General features: G+C 59.1%; 1 protein-coding gene across 2 annotated transcripts; it reads right to left on the reverse strand.

Annotated features, from left to right (window-relative positions):
• Positions 1–753: 753 nt before the first annotated feature.
• Positions 754–14873, reverse strand: LOC118906664 (refilin-A). Of its 2 annotated transcripts, XR_005022567.1 has the most exons (4): positions 14588–14873; positions 3865–3974; positions 1681–2450; positions 754–1461 (listed from the first exon to the last, which is right to left on the reverse strand). XR_005022567.1 is itself a non-coding variant. In XM_036874204.1 (3 exons), exons 1-3 carry the CDS (start codon positions 14792–14794, stop codon positions 2117–2119), a joined length of 651 nt encoding a protein of 216 aa, XP_036730099.1. In that variant the 5' UTR covers positions 14795–14873; the 3' UTR covers positions 754–2116. The 2 variants fall into 2 exon arrangements, 1 of the variants encoding a protein (XP_036730099.1); XM_036874204.1 differs by having other exon boundaries at positions 754–2450.
• Between the last annotated feature and the right edge of the window lie 2356 nt (positions 14874–17229).

The following is a 17229-nucleotide window of genomic DNA, read 5'->3' on the forward strand; positions in this document are numbered from 1 at the left end:
CAAGGTCACCGTGTTCGTTGGCACCATAATTGCACGTGTCAGGAAGCCCAACCCATTCTTCTTTCCAAGCGGGGAGATCAGGGTTGTGATTGGAAAGCCAACTCGTGCAGCTGAATTTGCCTGGTGCCAGCGATGCGACCCCCCGCGTGTGTCTGCACAGAAGCCCCTCTCTACACAGGCTGCGCTCTCGGAGTTCCCAAGGCTGTGTCTGCACCCTGCTTGCCCGCGCTGAGCAGCCGAGGCCTCCAGGTTCTTCCTCTCAGTGACGTGACCCTGTCCCTTGGCCCCGCCCTCCTGGCTTTCACCCTGGCCCCGCCCTGTTAGACATCCTCCTCCATCGAGGCAGGAGCCCCTGCAAAGACACTCGCACTCTCCCACTCGAGCACACTGCCCCGAGGCTGCCGAATGTCCTCCTCACTCACAGTCTGGGGCCCCAGAGGCCCCTCCAAGGATGTGGACCAGATACGTAGAGGGTGTAACAAGGCCGAGGCCACCTGCTTTGCAGAGGCAGCCCGGGCCCTTCTCCGGGGACAGAGCTGGCTTTGGGCGTCTGCAGGTGCCGAGGGCTGGCGTGCGGAGTGCAAAGCACAGGAGCGTCAAACGTGCAGATTCCCGGGACCCTCCTGGAGTCAGACCCAAGTCCCAGCGTGGGCCCTGGGCCTCTGCATTTATTGCCTAGCTCCCAGGTGGACTCTGGCGCACTCTGAGGCTGTCTACAGGGATGGGGTGAGGGGCACAGGGCTCTCTCTGAGCCTTCCAAGTGTCTCTCTGTCCCCTGTGAGCAGGGGGGAGGGATCATGGGCCTATGAAGACCAGTCCCACCCACGGTGGGCTCTGAGGGTCTCAGAAACACGGAAGAGGGAGTCTCTTCGAGTCTGCACATTTTATTAAGATAATCAATCGATTCTTAAGTTATTTCTTTGTTAATCAGAAAGCATCTCTGTGGCGAGAACTTGCACAGTCTGTAGATACATAAAAACATATCAGTCACTTCGCGTCTCCTGAACGTTAGCTCCGAGCCGCCCCTCCCCGCAGCGAGGGAGCTAAAGCCCCGTCTTGGGGGGATGCCGGAGCAGTGGCGGGCAGCCTCCACCTGCTGGGTCCAGTCAGGTCTGAAGGCATCTCCATGGCCACGTTGGGGGCTTCTGGGGCACTGGTGGCGGGCAGCCCCAGGCCGTGGCCCCAGCACCCACGTATCCTGGCTCTTCCCAGGCAGCACAAGGGTCTCCCGTCTTCCTCCCCTGACCTTGCACGTGTGCGGTGAACCCTGCAGCACTGGCCACTGCAGCGTCATCACTGTAGGAACGGGAGGCCTGAGCGAGGGCAGCTGGACCCCACGGAATCTCTGAAAGCTGACAGCTGGCCGGGAGCCTCGGGCAGGTGGCGGTGGTCATTTCCAACGGCTCAGACGCCTCCCCTTGGCACCTGGCTCGAGGGCTCTGACGGTCCAGAGTCCTGGTCCTGAAGGTGTCAGGACAGAGGTTAGCAGGATGCCCTGCGGGCGAGGCTCCGGACACAGAGCTCAAAGGCCTCGGTGCAGACGGGCTACGCCCTCCATCCTCCGCACTGGGGCACAGGCACTGGGACAGCGCGGGCAGGTCTCCTCCAGGCCGCTCCCCACACACAACCCACAACCAGCCCTGGCAGCGTTTCCGGCTTTCGCCCAGCCTCCCGGCTCACCGTCCACCAGAGGCTGCTGGGCTATGGCTCTGGGCGTCCAGCTGCACACATCTGAGAGGCCTGCTCTGGAAACAGCCCCCTCCAGGGGCGGCGGGTGTCTGGATGGCACCCCTCTTCCCTCCCACGTGGCCTGGGAGCCGGGGTTGGTGGGCAGCCCCCCGGCCAAGGCTGGGACCGACGCCTGTGTCCTGCCGGCGTTCGGGGTGTCCCCCGCTTCAAGGGCAGCCAGGGACACACACCTTCTTCTCTCCCAGGCCGTCGGGGCGGGCACCGCCTACCCACCTGCCCCCGCCCCGTGCTCCTCGGGAAAGCCAGGCCCACGCTGCCTCACCGGGTAGGTGCTGAGAAAGCGGATGCGGCGCGGGCAAGACACAGCCCGGGGTCCCTCCCGATCGTGGAGCCCGTCCTCCGGCCGCCGCGGGGGCCGGGCTGCCGGTCAGAGCGGCGCGGGGCCCGGCAGGCCGGGCCCGGGGCGCGGGCACAGCTGCAGCTGCACGCTGGCCGTGAACCAGCGGCGGGGCCGGCCCAGGCTGAGGTGCAGGGTGGTGCGGAAGGAGCTACGGGCGCGCTTGGGGAAGATGATGGTGGTGCTCCGGAAGCGCAGGGCGCGCGGCCGCGGCTCCAGGGTCAGCTGGCTGCGGTAGCTGCGCCAAGTGCAGTTAGGCGCGGCCACGATCGTCTCGCTGTAGGCCGTGACCGTGGGCACCGGCGCGTAGAAGACCTTGTCCCGGAAGTGCTTCTCCGAGGCGTACTTGACCTCAGAATTGCAGCTGCGGGGGAGGGCGGGAGCACGGGGGTGAGGCCCGCACGGGGCAACCAGGTCACTGTCCCGCGTGGTCGGGGGCAGTGCGAACACAGAACGGCCTGGGCTCTTCCGAAACGCCCAGGTCTAAAGGGCAAGGGAGGCCTGAGGGACCCAGCTGGCTTGGAGGAAACTCGAGAGACGGGACAGTTAAACGCCGCTCGTGACTCTGGCTGGATCCTGAACTGGGATAAAAATAGGCCATAAAAGGACATTTGGGAACAGTGGGCGGAACCGGACCAGGCAGTGGTCGTGTTTCAGCTTTAGCTGGCCCGATTTCGGCAAGTGCACTGTCATTATGTGAGAGGATGTCCCTCTTCTGAGGAAGGACACCAGCCGGAGTTAGAGGTTCAAGGTCACGGTGTCACTGACATCCTCTCAAACGGGTCAGAAGAAAGTTTCGTTTATGTAGAACGAGACAGTGAGCAGATATTCTAGCCAACGGGGCCAAGTGGAAAGAGCCAATGAATCTGTTTAATGGGGGTTCCCTGTAGTCTTCCTGCAACTTTCCTTAAGTTTGAAATGTTATCAAAATAAGTTTCCCCCCAAGTAGCCTCAGTACCTCTAGGTGAGTGACCTTCCTTACGAGTGACCAACTGGTCAGTGCCCCCAGCTCTGCTCCCAGATCATCACACTGGAAGGAAAAGCTCCGGGGAGGGGCGTGGGGACTTCACCTGTCTCCCTCCCCGCTGCACCCCACAGGTGATCCGCGTGGGAAGGGAAGCAGGGGTCCCAAGAGCCCAGGCAGCTCGCATCCACCCTGGCTGGGGCCTCTGTAATAAAAACTTAAAAGGAGAGCTCTTTGGGGAGAAAAACCTTTAAAGGGGACCTGTTTGTCTCCTGGGACCCTATCCAGAGGTGGAGCGGGAGGAGGTAGTGGGTCCCACACCCCTGGGCAGGCCGGGGCGACGTGGACAAATCCATCCTGAGCGTCCCAGGGATACGTGGGTGAGACCCACGGACCCTAGACTCCACCTTCTGGAAGCCCGATCCCCGAAGCCCTCCGAGGAGGGCAGACGGCTGGGGGAAAGCTCCTGGTGGGGTGGCCTTAACTCAGAAGTGCAGATGCCACCTGAGATGTCCTACGCGTGGGAGGGCACCTAATACACATTCAGGGCAATGGCTCCCCGGGGGATACAGGGGCAAATTCAAAATAAAAACCAGCCAGGTTGGGGGTGAAGGTCAGTGTGGAAATGGTCGCATGTGGGCCCAGGACGGGCTGGGGAGGTGGCAGGGAAGGCCACCTGGGGACAGAGTCTCTTCAAATCATGGCCATGCCTCCTCGGGGAGCAGCACGCGGAGGGGCTGCCTAGAGGTAGGGGAGCCTGCTGAGCGCCCCAGCCTGGCCGCCCCGCCCCACCCGGCCCCGCTGCTCCACTCACCGGATCTCGGGCGTGGGCTCTGGGTTCACCTCAATGCTCTCCCCAAAGAACACGGGCAGCATCCGGGGCCTCATCTCGCGCGCTGGGGAGCTCGGGGGGAGGGGGAGGGGCTGTGGGGGAGAGCCAGGGACACAGGGTCACATGAGCAGCCCTTTGGCACTGCAACCTCAGCTCCCCGCCGGGCACAAGGGTTGCCCCACACCACTCCAGTCCTGGTTTTCTGGAAGCCTGCTTTGCGGGGTCCATCGGGAAGCCCACCCCAGCGTCCCTCTGTGGAATCCAAGCGCTCTGATGCCCACGGCTCCCCACCCAACCACCGGCCTTTCCCTCAGTTCCTGGGCATCTCAATAAGGGGACGTGGTGACGGCCTCCTTCTACAACGCCCAGCCCACCCGAGCCCCAGGAGCCAGGTTCAGAGACCTGTAGAACTGGGACCCCTCTCAGGGAGCCCCTGAGCCTAAGCCTCGCAAGCTGCGCCCCTGGGTGACACGGCAGGTCGGAGCTCTGCAAGGGACTGAAAACCGTGCTCATCGAGGGAAGAGTTCCCGGCCCTTCTTGGTGCATGGCTGTGGGCCCCTCATTCCACTCCTTCACGAGGCTCTCCTTGTCCTCGCCTGGCTGAGGAGAGATCACAGCAGCTATGCTTTCTGAGCGCTAACCGCACCAGTCGTTGCTCTGAGCACTCCATGTATCCATACATTCGATCATGGGAGGGAGCTGTTACTCGCATCCCCATTTTATAGATGCTGAAACTGAGGCCCAGAGTGGCTAAGTAACTTGCCTGAGGCCACACAGCTAGGAAGAGGCAGAGCTGGGGTTGGAACCCTGGCGGTCTGGCTCCAGGGTCTGAGCCCTCACCCATGTTCCCCGGCTGCCTCTCAGGCCCACGGGACGGGCGCTGCAGCCCCCAGACCTGTCCTGTCACCTCCTGCTCAGAGCACGCTTGGCCTCACACACAGGGCGCTTCCCACACAGGCCTCTGCCCATATAGCTTTCACTCGCCTTGGACACAGCCCAGGCTGCCTCTGTGCCTTGGCTTATGCTGTTCCCTGTACTAGGAACGTCCTTCCCTTTCCTTCTCACTTGGTCCGTCCAGGGTGACAACTCAGGCATCAGCTCCCTTGTCTTCCCCAACATCCTCTGAGGGGTTCCTGGAGCTCCCACCTGCTGGTCTCCATTGCTGCGACCCCTTTGTGTGTCACCCCCAGACGGTGAGCTCTTTAAGATTCAGGACCTGATGACCTCTCTGGCCCCAGGGCCTGGCACCTCGCAGACCCCATGCTGTCCAAAGGCAGGACCTCACACGTGCAAAGCAGCGCCCTGCTCCCCTTCCACCTCTCCCCCCCGTCCTGTGAGCCCTTGGGCCAGGCCCACACCTGTCTTCAAATCTGCTATCAGCCTATGGACATGGTCACCGCAGCCCCCTCCTCAGCTGATCACAGCGTCCCCAGAACAGGGGCCGAGGAAGGACCACAGGAAGAAAAGATCTAAGACTTGGAGAAAGAGGGGGTTCTCCATAGGCCCCCAGCAGCTGTCATCAAGCTGTCCCACCTCTCCCTTGCTGGGCACGGCAGGTGGAATAATGGCCCCCAAAATGTGCACGTCCTAATCCCCAGAACCTGGGAATGTGTGACCTTACAGGGCAAAAGGGACTTTGCACATGTGGTTAAGGATCTTGAGATGGGAAGGCTGTCCTGGAGTATCCAGTGGGCCCCCAATGTCTTCACAAGGGTCCTTATAAGTGAAAGAGGGAGGCAGGGGGGTCAGGGTCAGAAAGAAATTGAGGACATTATGCTGCTGCCTTAAGGATGGACGGGGCCAGGAGCCAAGGACTGTGGGCAGCTTCTAGAAGGTGGGAAAGGCAAGAATTCTCCCCTAGAGCATCCAGAAAGGATGCCTTGCCAAAATCCTTGCTTTTAGCCCGTGAAAGCTGTTTTAGATTTCTAACCTTTGGAACTGTAAGATATTAAATCTGTGTTGTTTTAAGCCACTATGCGTGGGGTCATTTGTTAGAGCAGTGACAGGAAGCTAATACACCACGTGACCCAGCAAACAACTCCCCTCTCGGGGCTGCAGCCTCCCGGTCCCCGAAGCGGGGCAACAGGAGCGCCCGCCTCCCAGGCTGCAGTCAGGACCATGATTCAAAGTGTGTGAATGTGTGGGACAGTGCCCGGCACAGAGCAAGCGCCACATAAAAGTCTTGTATAAAAGTCTCAAGAATACAAGCCTACGGAGAAAAGGCTTGTTTTCTGAGTGCTTTTCACAAAGGCTCGAGGGGTGGTGCTGAGGGGGGGTCCTCTCAGGAGAGAGAGGTACAATCCACACCCTTTTTAACCTTGAGACAACCCTGCTCCTACCTTTCAGAAGCAAGTGCACATCATTCAGGAGCTTTAAATTAAAAAATAAAACAGTGATGGGAATTCCCAGGCGGTCCAGCGGTTAGGACTCCACACTTTCACCGCCATGGCCCGAGTTCAATCCCTGGTTGGGGAACTAAGATCCTACAAGCCGCGCGGCGTGGCCAAAAATTAAAAAAAAAAATAAGTTAAGAAAATAAAATAAAACAGTGACAAGATGTAGGCACTTCTGGCATCCTCTGTGGCTCTGTGAAATCAGCACTGGCCTCAGCTGTGAAACTCCATGACTTGATGCTCATAAAAATCAGACTCTCTCCCCGCAAGACTATCTGAAGTGTGAAGTATGGCACTTTGCCAAATGTGTGCAGGGGTTTGCTGAGCACCTACTGTGCGCCGAACACCTACTGTGCGCCAGGCCCTGTGTGAGTCGGATGAGGCACAGTGCCTCCCAGGGCTCTTCCTGTGGACACTGAAGGGGAGAGAGAATGAGGCAGGCGTGCGAGGGGCTATGGACATGGGTGCTAAGGTTTGGGGAGGTGCCTCTAGGTGGCAGGGGCAGGCTGCTACTGGTCTCCATCCCCCCACCCCCACCCCCACCCCCACCCCCACCCCCAAGAAAGAACAGTTCCCAAGCTCACAAGCAGGGAGGACTTCCTTGGGAGGAAAAGCCTTCGGTGCAGAGCTGGGTACCACCATCCCTCTCGGGTCCACCTGAACCTCCTGGCGCGGCCCGAGTGCACATTTGGGGCCCCATTCTGGCCGGATCTCGCTCCCCACACTGGCTGCCAGCAGAGGGGACAAGGCTGACTTCACAGACTAGGCCAGGAAGCTGGAGCTCTGGGCACCGTTTTCCAAAGGGCCCTGGTGGAAAAACAGCTAAAATCTGCCCCACCTGGGAACACGATACAAGAGAGAGAGGAAGCCTCTGAAAATCCAGACGCAGGCTGGCATCCAGGGGCCCCGGGGGCGACGAGACAGCTCAGGCAGTCGCCGCGAGGCCTGAGGCTGCCCCCGCAGGGCTCCAGGGACCAGAGGCAGCTCCGGCCGTCCCGCAGCCGCCGGGCTCCGGAAGCTCACAGCTGAGTCTTGCGGCTGCAGCGGTGTTTTAACATCAACATGGCAGCGCTGCGCGCGGAGCCCAGCCAGCCCCGGGAGCCGGCCAGGAAGGCACACCGCTGGCCCTGCAAGGGCAGCCCTCCAGCCACGCTGGACTCACATTCCCATCCGAGCCTCCAGCATGGGGGGCGGGCCGGGGACGGGGCTTGGGCTCCAGCGCCCAGGGGACCCCCTGCTGCTGGCGCTGCACCTGATGGCCTGGCCTGGGCCACTGGAGCAAAGAAAGCTCCCAGGCACCCTGCTCCCCTCACCGCCCCCCAACCCTGGGTCAGCCACATCCCAGCTCGCTTCCCCGAAGGCCCTGGTGCTTGCTTCCCTCTGAAGAGGACCCGTCGAGAAACCCACCTCTGCCAGCCACCCGCTCACCGTGCCTCAGTTTGCTCATCTGTACAATGAGGCTGATGCCCGGGCACAAGCTGGCCGGTGTCCTCGGGGCCCCTCGCAGCCCCGGGCTGCAGGGGCAGGGGAAAGCACAGGGGAGCTGAGAGCTGAAGGCCGGACCCCGGACTCCCAGACGCCACACACGCCCACCCTGGGATGGCGACACATCTGGGCCAGCCTCCAGCCCCCAGCTCCTTCTAGGGACCGGGAGAGCCCTGTGCTAGCCTGGGGAGGGGGCTGGTCTGGCTCCCTGGTCTCCTGGGCAGGCAGGGGGTGTGTGTAGGGACCAGGGAGGGCTTCTGAGAGAGTGGGACCCAGAGAACAGTGGGCTGCCCTCCGCCTACCGCGCCCCACCTGCCTCACCCAGTGATTCATGCGTCTTCCCTGGAGCCGCCGGGCGAGGATACATAGTCCACGCCTGGAAGTAAAAATACACCCCGGCGTCTGGGAGCTCCCCCTTCCTGGCTGCGGTGCAGGGCACGGCCCACAGGACGGCAAAGAAAGGTAAGTGCTCTGTTGTGAGAGCTCCGTGCCGCGCGGTGACAGCCCAGCCCCACCGGGGGTCCGGGCCTGGCTGGCAGTGACAGGTAGGGATGGCGCAGCGGTGTGACACACGGCGGTCCCCCACCTGCCACCGCACGGGACGTGGCTGAAGCCACGTGTGACCCACAGAACCTTCCACTTAGGGAGCATCAAGCCCCCGTCAGCGGAGGGTAAGTGGCAGGAGGAAGGGTCCGGGGAGACCCCACAGTGACATGGGAGAGGGGCGTCCTCACCAAAGCCACAGGGAACCTTTGTAAGGGCCGAAACAGCCTTTCTCAGGCCACTGACCTCACTGGCGGGGGATGGCTTCTATCGCGATTGGAATTAAACTGATTATCTTCGGCGTGTTTTGGGATTTGAGACCAAAAGCTCCCTTGCTGGGCTAAGGTGGACGCTGACCTGCGCCCATGAAGAAAGTGATCCAAGGAGGGACATTTAAGCCCCAAGAATTCTCATCCTTTTTATGAAAGGCCTTGGGTATTGGTGGCAAATCCTGGGGTGAGGGGAAGGGCTCCAAAAGGCTCGTTGCACAACACGGCACAACAGAGGCGGCGAGTGGGCCAGGCTCGGGGAGCCCCGGAGACCCCAAAAAGCGCAGGCGCAGGGTCTGGCACTCAGAGCGGTGAAACTGAGCAAAGCCATACGTCACAGGTCGGAGGCAGGGCTCAGGGACGGGCCTGCTCCCCAGGATGCCCTTGGGTGCCCGATGGACCCAAGCCAGCAGGACGGTGGTGGGTTGGTTTGTGGCCTCCACAAAGATATGTTCACGTCCTAATCCCCAGGACCTGTGAATGTGACCCTCTTTGGAAACAGGGTCTTTGCACATGTGATCAAGTTAAGATGCGGTCCCACTGGATGGGGGCGGGCCCTAAATCAACATGGCTGGTGTCCTTATAAAAAGAGGGAACTTTGGACATGGGACACACAGAGGAAAGAAGGCCATGGGGGGACGGAGGGAGAGATGGAGGGGTGCATCTCCAAGGTAAGGCACGCCGAGGATGGCCGGCCACCACCAGAAGTTGGGACGGACACAAGGGATGGATTCTGCCCTAGAGCCTTGGAGGGAATATGGCCCTGTTGACACCTGGATCTCAGACTTCAGGCCTCTTTGTACCATATCTGTTTCCCCCACCCCACAGCAGGGAGGCCAGGAGTCCCAAGGGCGCAAAGGACAGACCACGCCCACCCCAAGGAGAGTCCCTGTCAGTCCCCGCCTAGTGGCATTTTCCCAGGAAGGTGGCTCCTGCTTGCTCCCTCGCCCCCAGAGCACCTGGCAGGGCATGGGCCTATTTGTCTTCTTTGCACACGAAAGCTACAGGTGGAACTTCTCACTCAGATGAGCCTTTCACAGAGACGCAAGGCTGTCAGAGACGTTGCTCAATTTCCACTGGAGGCCACTTCATCCAGGATGAAGCGGAGGGGGGCTGAAAGGAGGCGCCAGGGTTTCTGGCTCCTCACGGCCTTCCTTTCAGCAAACAGGCTTCTCCCTCCGTGGCCTGACACACCTGGTTCTCTTGCACCTGAGCTTGCTCACAGGCACCTTCGCTGGTCAGGGACACACCTGTGAGCCTGCAAGGGGGCCATGGGGGCTGACCTCTGTCTCCTCAGTCCATCTGTCCATCCACCCGTCCATCCATTTTTCCCTTCATCCGTCCATCCACTTGCCTGTCCATCCATCCATTCATCCATCCATCCATCTGTGTGTCCATTTACCCATCCATCCATCCATCCATCCATTCATCCATCCATCTGTGTGTCCATCCATCCATCCATTCATCCATCGGTCCATTTATCCATCCATCTGTCCATTCACCCATCCATTTGTCCATCCATCCACCCAACCATCCTTCTGTCCATGCATGTGTTCATCTGTCCATCCTTCCATCTGCCCATCCATCCATCCATCCATTCATCCATCCATCCATCCATTCGTCCATCCATCTGTGCTTCCATCCTTCCTAATCCTGGGCACTAACTCCCTGAATTCCTAACTCCCTTCCCTCTCTGCCCTCACCCTTGGTTTCACCATCATAGACCAGAAACAGAGAAATGAGAAAATCCAGGTGTCCTGGGTTGGGGGCAGGGGTGGTGACAGCCAAGATCCTAGGAGTTGGCAGTGACAAAGATTTCCAAGAGCTGGGCAGCCCTGGGAAATTTTCGAGGATGGGCAAAGACAACCCACTCCCCACCACCAATTCTACCTGGATCCGGCCCCAAGGGCTTCCCTCAGAATCTGGGTCCAGGGAACCAGCACCTCGTCCTTAGGGAAATTCCCCAGTGTGCCACTCAGACATACACTCGATGTGTAAACAAACCCCAGGAGATCAGATGGGGGCGACGGGGCAAGGCACGATGGGGCCCAGGCCACTGGCTTCTAGAGAACCCATATCCACATCTGAGGGGGTAACAGCTCAGACTGTCACCTCCAGTCACCACTCCACGGAGGGCCGAGCCCCTCATCTGCCACAGAAGGGTGATCTGTCCTCATCTCACCCACCCCAGTGGTGGCTGTTCCCTCAAAGGTGCACCCCAGAGAAGACGACTTGCGACCCCAAATGCCATCTGTGCTCTCCCTGAGGGTGATAAGAGGGGACAGGGCTAGTTCCCTGAACGGGCCATGTTAACCTGGGGAGATGGGTGTCTGCCACACACACCCACTCATCCTTCCTGGCGGCACGACCTCTCCCCATGATGCCCCCCCCAAGTCCCACAGCTCCGGCAGGCAGGACGGGGAGGCGGGCAGGAAGGACATGGGGTGTTCCCTCAATCTGGAGCTGAAGGTCCAGGCCCTGAGAGCTCAAAGGTGACACAGACAGCGGCTGTCCTGTTCACAGCTGTATCCCTAGCCAGGCCTGGCTTAAATATTTGTGGGATGAATGCAGCTGACAGGCAAACCCTGGCTGGCCCAGCAAGCGGCCTTGGCTGTCCCGGTGTCCTGCAGGCGACCAGGGCCCCACTGCAGGGAGACAAGCCCCCCACAGAGCCTGTTCCGCACAGGCACTTCTCAGTCAAGTCTCTGATTTGGGTTTCTAATTTGGAGGGTCTGAGAGCTCATGAGGCCTTTTTAAAAAATAAAAATAAAACAGTCACAAGTACATTTTGGAAAGACCAAATGGAATTTTACTTTCTGGCCTCAGCTTAGCCTACAAGTCCCTGCACTGCCCTCCACCAGCCTCACGGCTGCAACTCAACCACGCCTCAGGACCTTTGCACTTGCCATTCCCTTGGACTAACGCACATTTCAGCCCTATGACCATAAAGGCCACTCTCTCATGTTTTCCGGTTTCCATTAAATGTCACTTCCCTGACCATCCAGTCTAAAGGAGCTCTACGCGAACCCAGCTCTTTGTCTTAAGGGCACTGAACAATCCAGCTGGTGTTTTATCACATGTTTAAGTTGGTGACTGTCTCTCCCACTAGAATGCCAGTTCCACGAGGGCAGGGACCTTGAACATCTTGTTCACCACTATGCCACCCACAGCCCAAAACAGCACATGGCAAACAGTAGGTGCTCAATAAGTACCGGTGGGACGAATGACCGATTCCTAGATCTTCCTTTGGTTTGGGAATTACCAGGAACGGTACCATCGTTGGTCCACAGAGTGGGCCAGAAAAAAACCTATGATCAAGTTAGGGTGGGGTTGAGGGATTCATTCATACCCAGCCTGCTCCCCAGTGCCGTTTACATCTTGGGGGGCAATGTCGCAGCCAGCCAGTTACCCTACATCCACGGGGTACTGTCCGGAAGTTAAGTCCAGCTTATTAAAACAAAGTGGGGGGAAATGGGACCTCTTTCTAGAGGGTGAGCAAATTTAACACGCGCTTCCAACATAATAAATACGGTGACAAGCTCGTGAGGACCTCAGTGGCCAGGGGGGTGGGGAAAGAACTGCAGCTCATCCCCCTGGCTGGGGTGTGTGCCAGCAGCGCTGACCAGGAAGGCAGTGCTGGAAACTGGGTGTCAGAACAAAGATGCCTACCCCAGGCGGAACCCCAGGCCCACACGGTCTGACAGGTGCCATTAAGGGGGTGCCAGAGCAAACCTGGCCCTGCCTGCAGCCAGCCTCTTCTCGGGCATTTGAAACCGTCACCTCCAAGACACGGGAGGGGTTTCTGTCCCTTTGTGCAAGATGGGCAGCCGATATTTTGCCTACATCTGCGCCTGGAAAGCATTGTCAGTGAGTCGCCCGCAAGCAGGGTTTTGTTAAACACCAGATTAGCAACGTTTAGCAGGAGTTAACCTGCGGGGGGGCGGGGGGTGGAGGCAGCGTCCTCGAATGCAAGGTTCAAGGGTAGAGACACCAGAGCCCAATTCCCTGGGTTCTAATCCAGCACCGCCACTTATCAGCTTAGGCAAGTCGCTAACCTCTGTGCCTCAGCTTCCCCCTCTGGAAAATGGGTGTACTAAGAGCACCTACATACTTCTTGGGACTACCGTGAAAATGAAATGAGTTGATGCCAAGTAAAGAGTTTAGGACAGTTCCTAGCACCTGGGAAGGCTATCTAAATGCAGATATCATTACCTGTGCGGAAACAGCCCCAGGTCTTGCCTTCAAGCCAAATTAAAAAGATCAGAGACAGCTCAGTTCCATACCTGGCATCTAGTTAGCAAGGAGGGGGAAAAAATAAAATCAACTAGGACAGCCAAGACAAGTCAGCCAGGCACGCTGTTCTTATGGCCGCCCCTGGCTGGCCTGGCCGGCAGGAAGAGCATCCAGAAAACCTTCTAGAAGGGGGATTCCGGGTCATCCAAAGAATAAAGGGGAGGGCTGGTTCCCTGTCCCTTTTCTCCAAGCCCCACCGTGTAGGACACCACAGGGATTTATTCCCAACGCAACAGCCCAAATACCACCCCCTTCCATTCAACTGTGCCAAGTCTGAGACACTCTTGCAGGAAAGCTGGTGCGTTCAGACAGTGGGATCAATTTCACTGCCAACAGCCTGGGTCACATCTATCAATCCCTGGAAGTCCAGAACGCCTCTCCTACCCCCAGCCCCCAAAAGAGGGACCAAAGTTCAAATTCAACGCATGATTTTGGTCTAAGCCAGCGGTTCCCAAACTTTGCTGCACATGAGGATCACCTGGGGAGGTTTTAAAAACCCTGATGTCCAGGTCGCAGCCTCTACCAATCAAATGAGACTGTCTGGAGGCATGAGGTGGGCGTGGGTATTCTTTAAAGATCTCCAAGAGAGGGATTTCCCTGGTGGTCCAGTGGTTAAGACTCCACGTTCCCAATGCAGGGGGCCTGGGTTCGATCCCTGGTCGGGAAACTAGATCCCAGATGCCACAACTAAGAGTCCGCACGATGAAACTAAGACTTGGTGCAGCCAAATAAATAAATACTTAAAAAAAAAAGTCTCTGAGAGATTCCCGTGCCCACTCAAGTCTGGGACCCACTGGACCAAGGAGCAAGGGAGACACCAGTGACATTCCCGTCAATAGGCCTGGAGGCAGGGGAACCATTCCTTTCTGCTCGTGGGAGGATTTCCAACTGGGGGGAAGCATTTACTGTCCTGTGAGGTACCAGGTGGGCATTGCCGGGGCCCCAGGAAAGCGGCGCCGGGCTGGAGTCGTGCTAGGACACCCGGCAGAAACAACGTGAAGGCGTGCAGAGAGCCGCAAGAACGGGGAAATGCCACTGGGATTGTTGGCAGCCTCCGGATCTCAACTTGTCATTTCCTCAAGTCGAAAGGCGCCCGATCCCGCCCGCTTGGCTCCCGCCTGCCGGGGAAGGGGTGCGGGGAACCCAGTCTCAGCCCAGCCACCAAGCTGGGTGACCCCCGGAGTCCACCTGAAGGCCCCACTAAGTCTGGCAAGAGGTAAAACTCTTGCGTCTCCTGACCTGGGGTTCCAGCCTTCCCCAGGCACCGCCTCAGCTCCACGTCAACATCCCTCAACATCCCGGGAAGGAAGGGCTCCTGTCTGCGTTTGGTTAAAAAAAAAAAAAAAAAAGTCTTTCACGTTGGCAGCACAGGGAGAACAGTAAACAGGGAACCTGGGTCCACTGCTTCGGCCAGGGGTTCCAGCTCACCTAGCCTGAAGCCAACCTCTTGGAGAATTTCGGACAGTCCTCAACCCCTGCTCTTTTACTGCTGACGGCAAGACAGACGATCACTCCTTAGGCCCACAGCCAGGGAGAGGGCTGCAGGGGTCAGGCTGGACCATCCCCACCTACGCGCCCTGATCCCCACCTGCGGAGCGTGGCCGTCACTAGGCCACCTTCTTGGCTGGGGGGATGGCGGGGGGAACCCAGTCCCGGCTCCTGAAGTACCCCATCCGGGGGGCTGGCTCTGTCCCCGGTTTCTGCGCGAAGCCGCGTGCTTACCGCTTTGGCCTCGCCGGGTCCGGGGGCCTCCGAGGAGGCGCCAGAGCCCCCCGCGCGGGCGTCGAGGATGCCAGGCGCCAGGGAGTAGAAGGGCGGGCTGGGGCTGGGGCTGGGGGGCAGCCCGGAGTCAGGGCTGTCCAGCAAGCCCTCCCGGCTCTTCTCCTTGAGGCTCTCCTCCATGCCCTGCAGATGCAGGTGGCCCACCATGTCTGGGGGGCGCCGGGCGCGGGCCCCCGGCTCCTCGGGGGGCTCCTCCACCGCGCTCCGGGGCCCGGGGCGGGCGGCGGCGGGGCGAAGGCTGCGCGCCGGGGACCTGCGGGCAGAGCCGAGAGGCGGTGCGTCGGGCCCGGCGCCCACCCGCTCCCCCCCGCCCGAGTCCCCGGTTCCCCGGCCGGCCGGGGACTGCCGCGCTGCCACGCCGGGCCTGCCGCCCGCCCGCCGCCGCTGGCCGCGCTCCAGCCACGCCGGGCCCGGCCTCGCCTTCGCGCTCCGCCGCCCGCCGCCGGGCCCTCTCCGCACCTTCCCGGCCGCGCCTCCTTTTCTAGGCGCCTCCTCCTCCCTCTTCCCCGCGCCTCCTCCCGGCCCACCCCGCCCCCGGCCTCCGCCGCGGTGGGCAACCGCCCCGTCTGGCGCCTCCACCCCCCAGCCCGCGCCCCGGGCGACTGCACAGCCCGGCAATCCTCCGGAATAAACACCCCAGCGGCGGCACCAAGGGGTGACTCGTGGGGCCCCCAAGTCATCCCAAGTAACAGTAGTAGGAGTAGTAATGTCTGAGGTGACCTTTCGAGGTTTCTCCAGCTCACTGAAGTCCGAATAAAAGAATCTTCAGGGACCTCTGTTTTAGAAGATCTGTAACTTACAAGGGAGGGGGCGGAAACCAGAGGCTTCAAGGCTCCCCAAGCTTCAAGACCAGTTCCTTAGCTCCCCTCTCCAACGGGCCGGTCCGCCCCTTTGTTGATGTTCCAAAACACGAACCAATAGTCCCGGGGTATTTGTGTCTCCATCATTTGGGTACCCAAGGCCAACATACTGGGCCTCTGGGGTGGAAAGCCTTGGGTGGAAATGGGCCGGGGGCAGGTGACAGGGAGATTAGAAACGTTTCCTGAATCCTCCAGCATCTGGCTGTTTCCCCAATTTCTTCCAAGCAGGTTCTTGCTCACTGACGGAGTCTCTCCCATCTTTCCCTTCTTTTCCTTCCTCGGAAGGGAGAAGTCACTTGCTTCCCTTTCTTCAGATGACTGACAAGGAGGTCCAGTCCAGCTCCCACCCACTCATCCACCCACAGAGACACCCCCCCCCCAGGTGATCCAGCCTTCCATTCTGAAAGCAGGGAATCCAGGGGTACCTAGAGGTTGCGTTGAAAAGAGCAGGAATGTGGGAGAGGCTCATTGTCTAGCCAAGGCAGCAGAGGAGGCAGGGAAGGTGTGAGGGTGTGGACAGATACACTAGTTTGGTTTCCCCTTGGTGTCTGCTCTTCAGACACCCCCAAACTGAGGGCACCAGGCTAAAGCACGGTCATTCCATCAGGACCGATCAAGCTGCCACTGTGCCCCCTGCGCTGGGTCCACCTCAGAACCGCCCACGAGTAAGATAGCCTGGCCCCGGGGCGCCCAGTCGGATGAGGGGGGAAAACACACCAGGAAGCAAAGGCCGTGAGTTTCAAGGAGGGCATTGACAAGGCACTGCCAGGAAGAATCATCAGAGGGACAGTTCATTGCTGGGGTGTTCATGAAAGCCCGCTCTGAGGAGGGGGCGTTTTAAGATGAGTCCTGAACAGCCATGCGTGAGCTGGAGAAAGAGGACTGGCCCTCCAGGCGGGGGGACACCAAGGACAAAGGTGCTCTCCTAGGGAGAATGAGGTGCATTCCAGGAAGGGACAGAAGGGTTGGGGGGCTTCCTAAGAGTGCTGGGGGGGACACAGAAGGACATGTTATCAGGTGAATTTGCAGCCCATTTCCATATCAACCAGGAAGACCATGGGAAGTCTGCCGCCCAAACAGAATTAGCCAGAGCTTTGAATATCTGGAGCATTCTAGAGGAAAAAAACAAAACAAAACACAACACAGAACAACTGACTCCGTTTGCTTCAGTTCTTAGGCAAGAGTTCAATTCTTCAATTCTTCCTCAGCCTTGGGCTCCGTGACCAGAAATACGTGGGTGACTTATCATCTCACAGGACAAAAGCGGGGGCTGTGATTTGCAGAACAGAAGCATGTTAAGATGCATTTCCTTCCCAAACGCTCACTCACTCAAGCCCCCAGAAGCGAGATCGCCTTCACTGCCCTCACTGCCGGGCTGCCCCGGAGAAAATTCTTTGATAAGAACGGGTTACTTCTTAGCCCAGGGAAGTGAATCTAGCAGCAACATCCACCGAAGGCTGGTGGGGAATTAGGGGGAGGCATGTGGGGCAGGGTTGCATCATTGAAGTGTCATCTTGACTTTATTTAAAATGTTGCTATTTTGATCATCTGGAATTTTTTGCATTAATTTTGGCCTTTACAGCACTGCAGTAAAATACAGTACGTGTCGCGATTTCCACGTTTGGGACATTTCCTTAAATTTTGGACTCTAGGTGAGGGCCCTACTCTCCTCACCCTAATCTTGGTCCCCTTGTGCCATTCATGCTTATCAGGGGTGCCTTC

The sequence above is a fragment of the Balaenoptera musculus genome, chromosome 14 (genome assembly GCF_009873245.2).
Source record: "Balaenoptera musculus isolate JJ_BM4_2016_0621 chromosome 14, mBalMus1.pri.v3, whole genome shotgun sequence".
In the NCBI taxonomy this organism is placed as follows: Eukaryota; Metazoa; Chordata; class Mammalia; order Artiodactyla; family Balaenopteridae; genus Balaenoptera; species Balaenoptera musculus.

Bases quoted from the DNA above. Each gene is read 5' to 3' on its own strand.
- LOC118906664 (XM_036874204.1), bottom strand. From the start codon at position 14,794: ATGGTGGGCCACCTGCATCTGCAGGGCATGGAGGAGAGCCTCAAGGAG. The intron at 3,975-14,587 runs GTAAGCACGCGG...TCTCCCCCACAG, and splicing joins GACCCGGCGAGGCCAAAGCG to CCCCTCCCCCTCCCCCCGAG. The intron at 2,451-3,864 runs GTGAGTGGAGCA...CCTCCCCCGCAG, and splicing joins GAGCCCACGCCCGAGATCCG to CTGCAATTCTGAGGTCAAGT.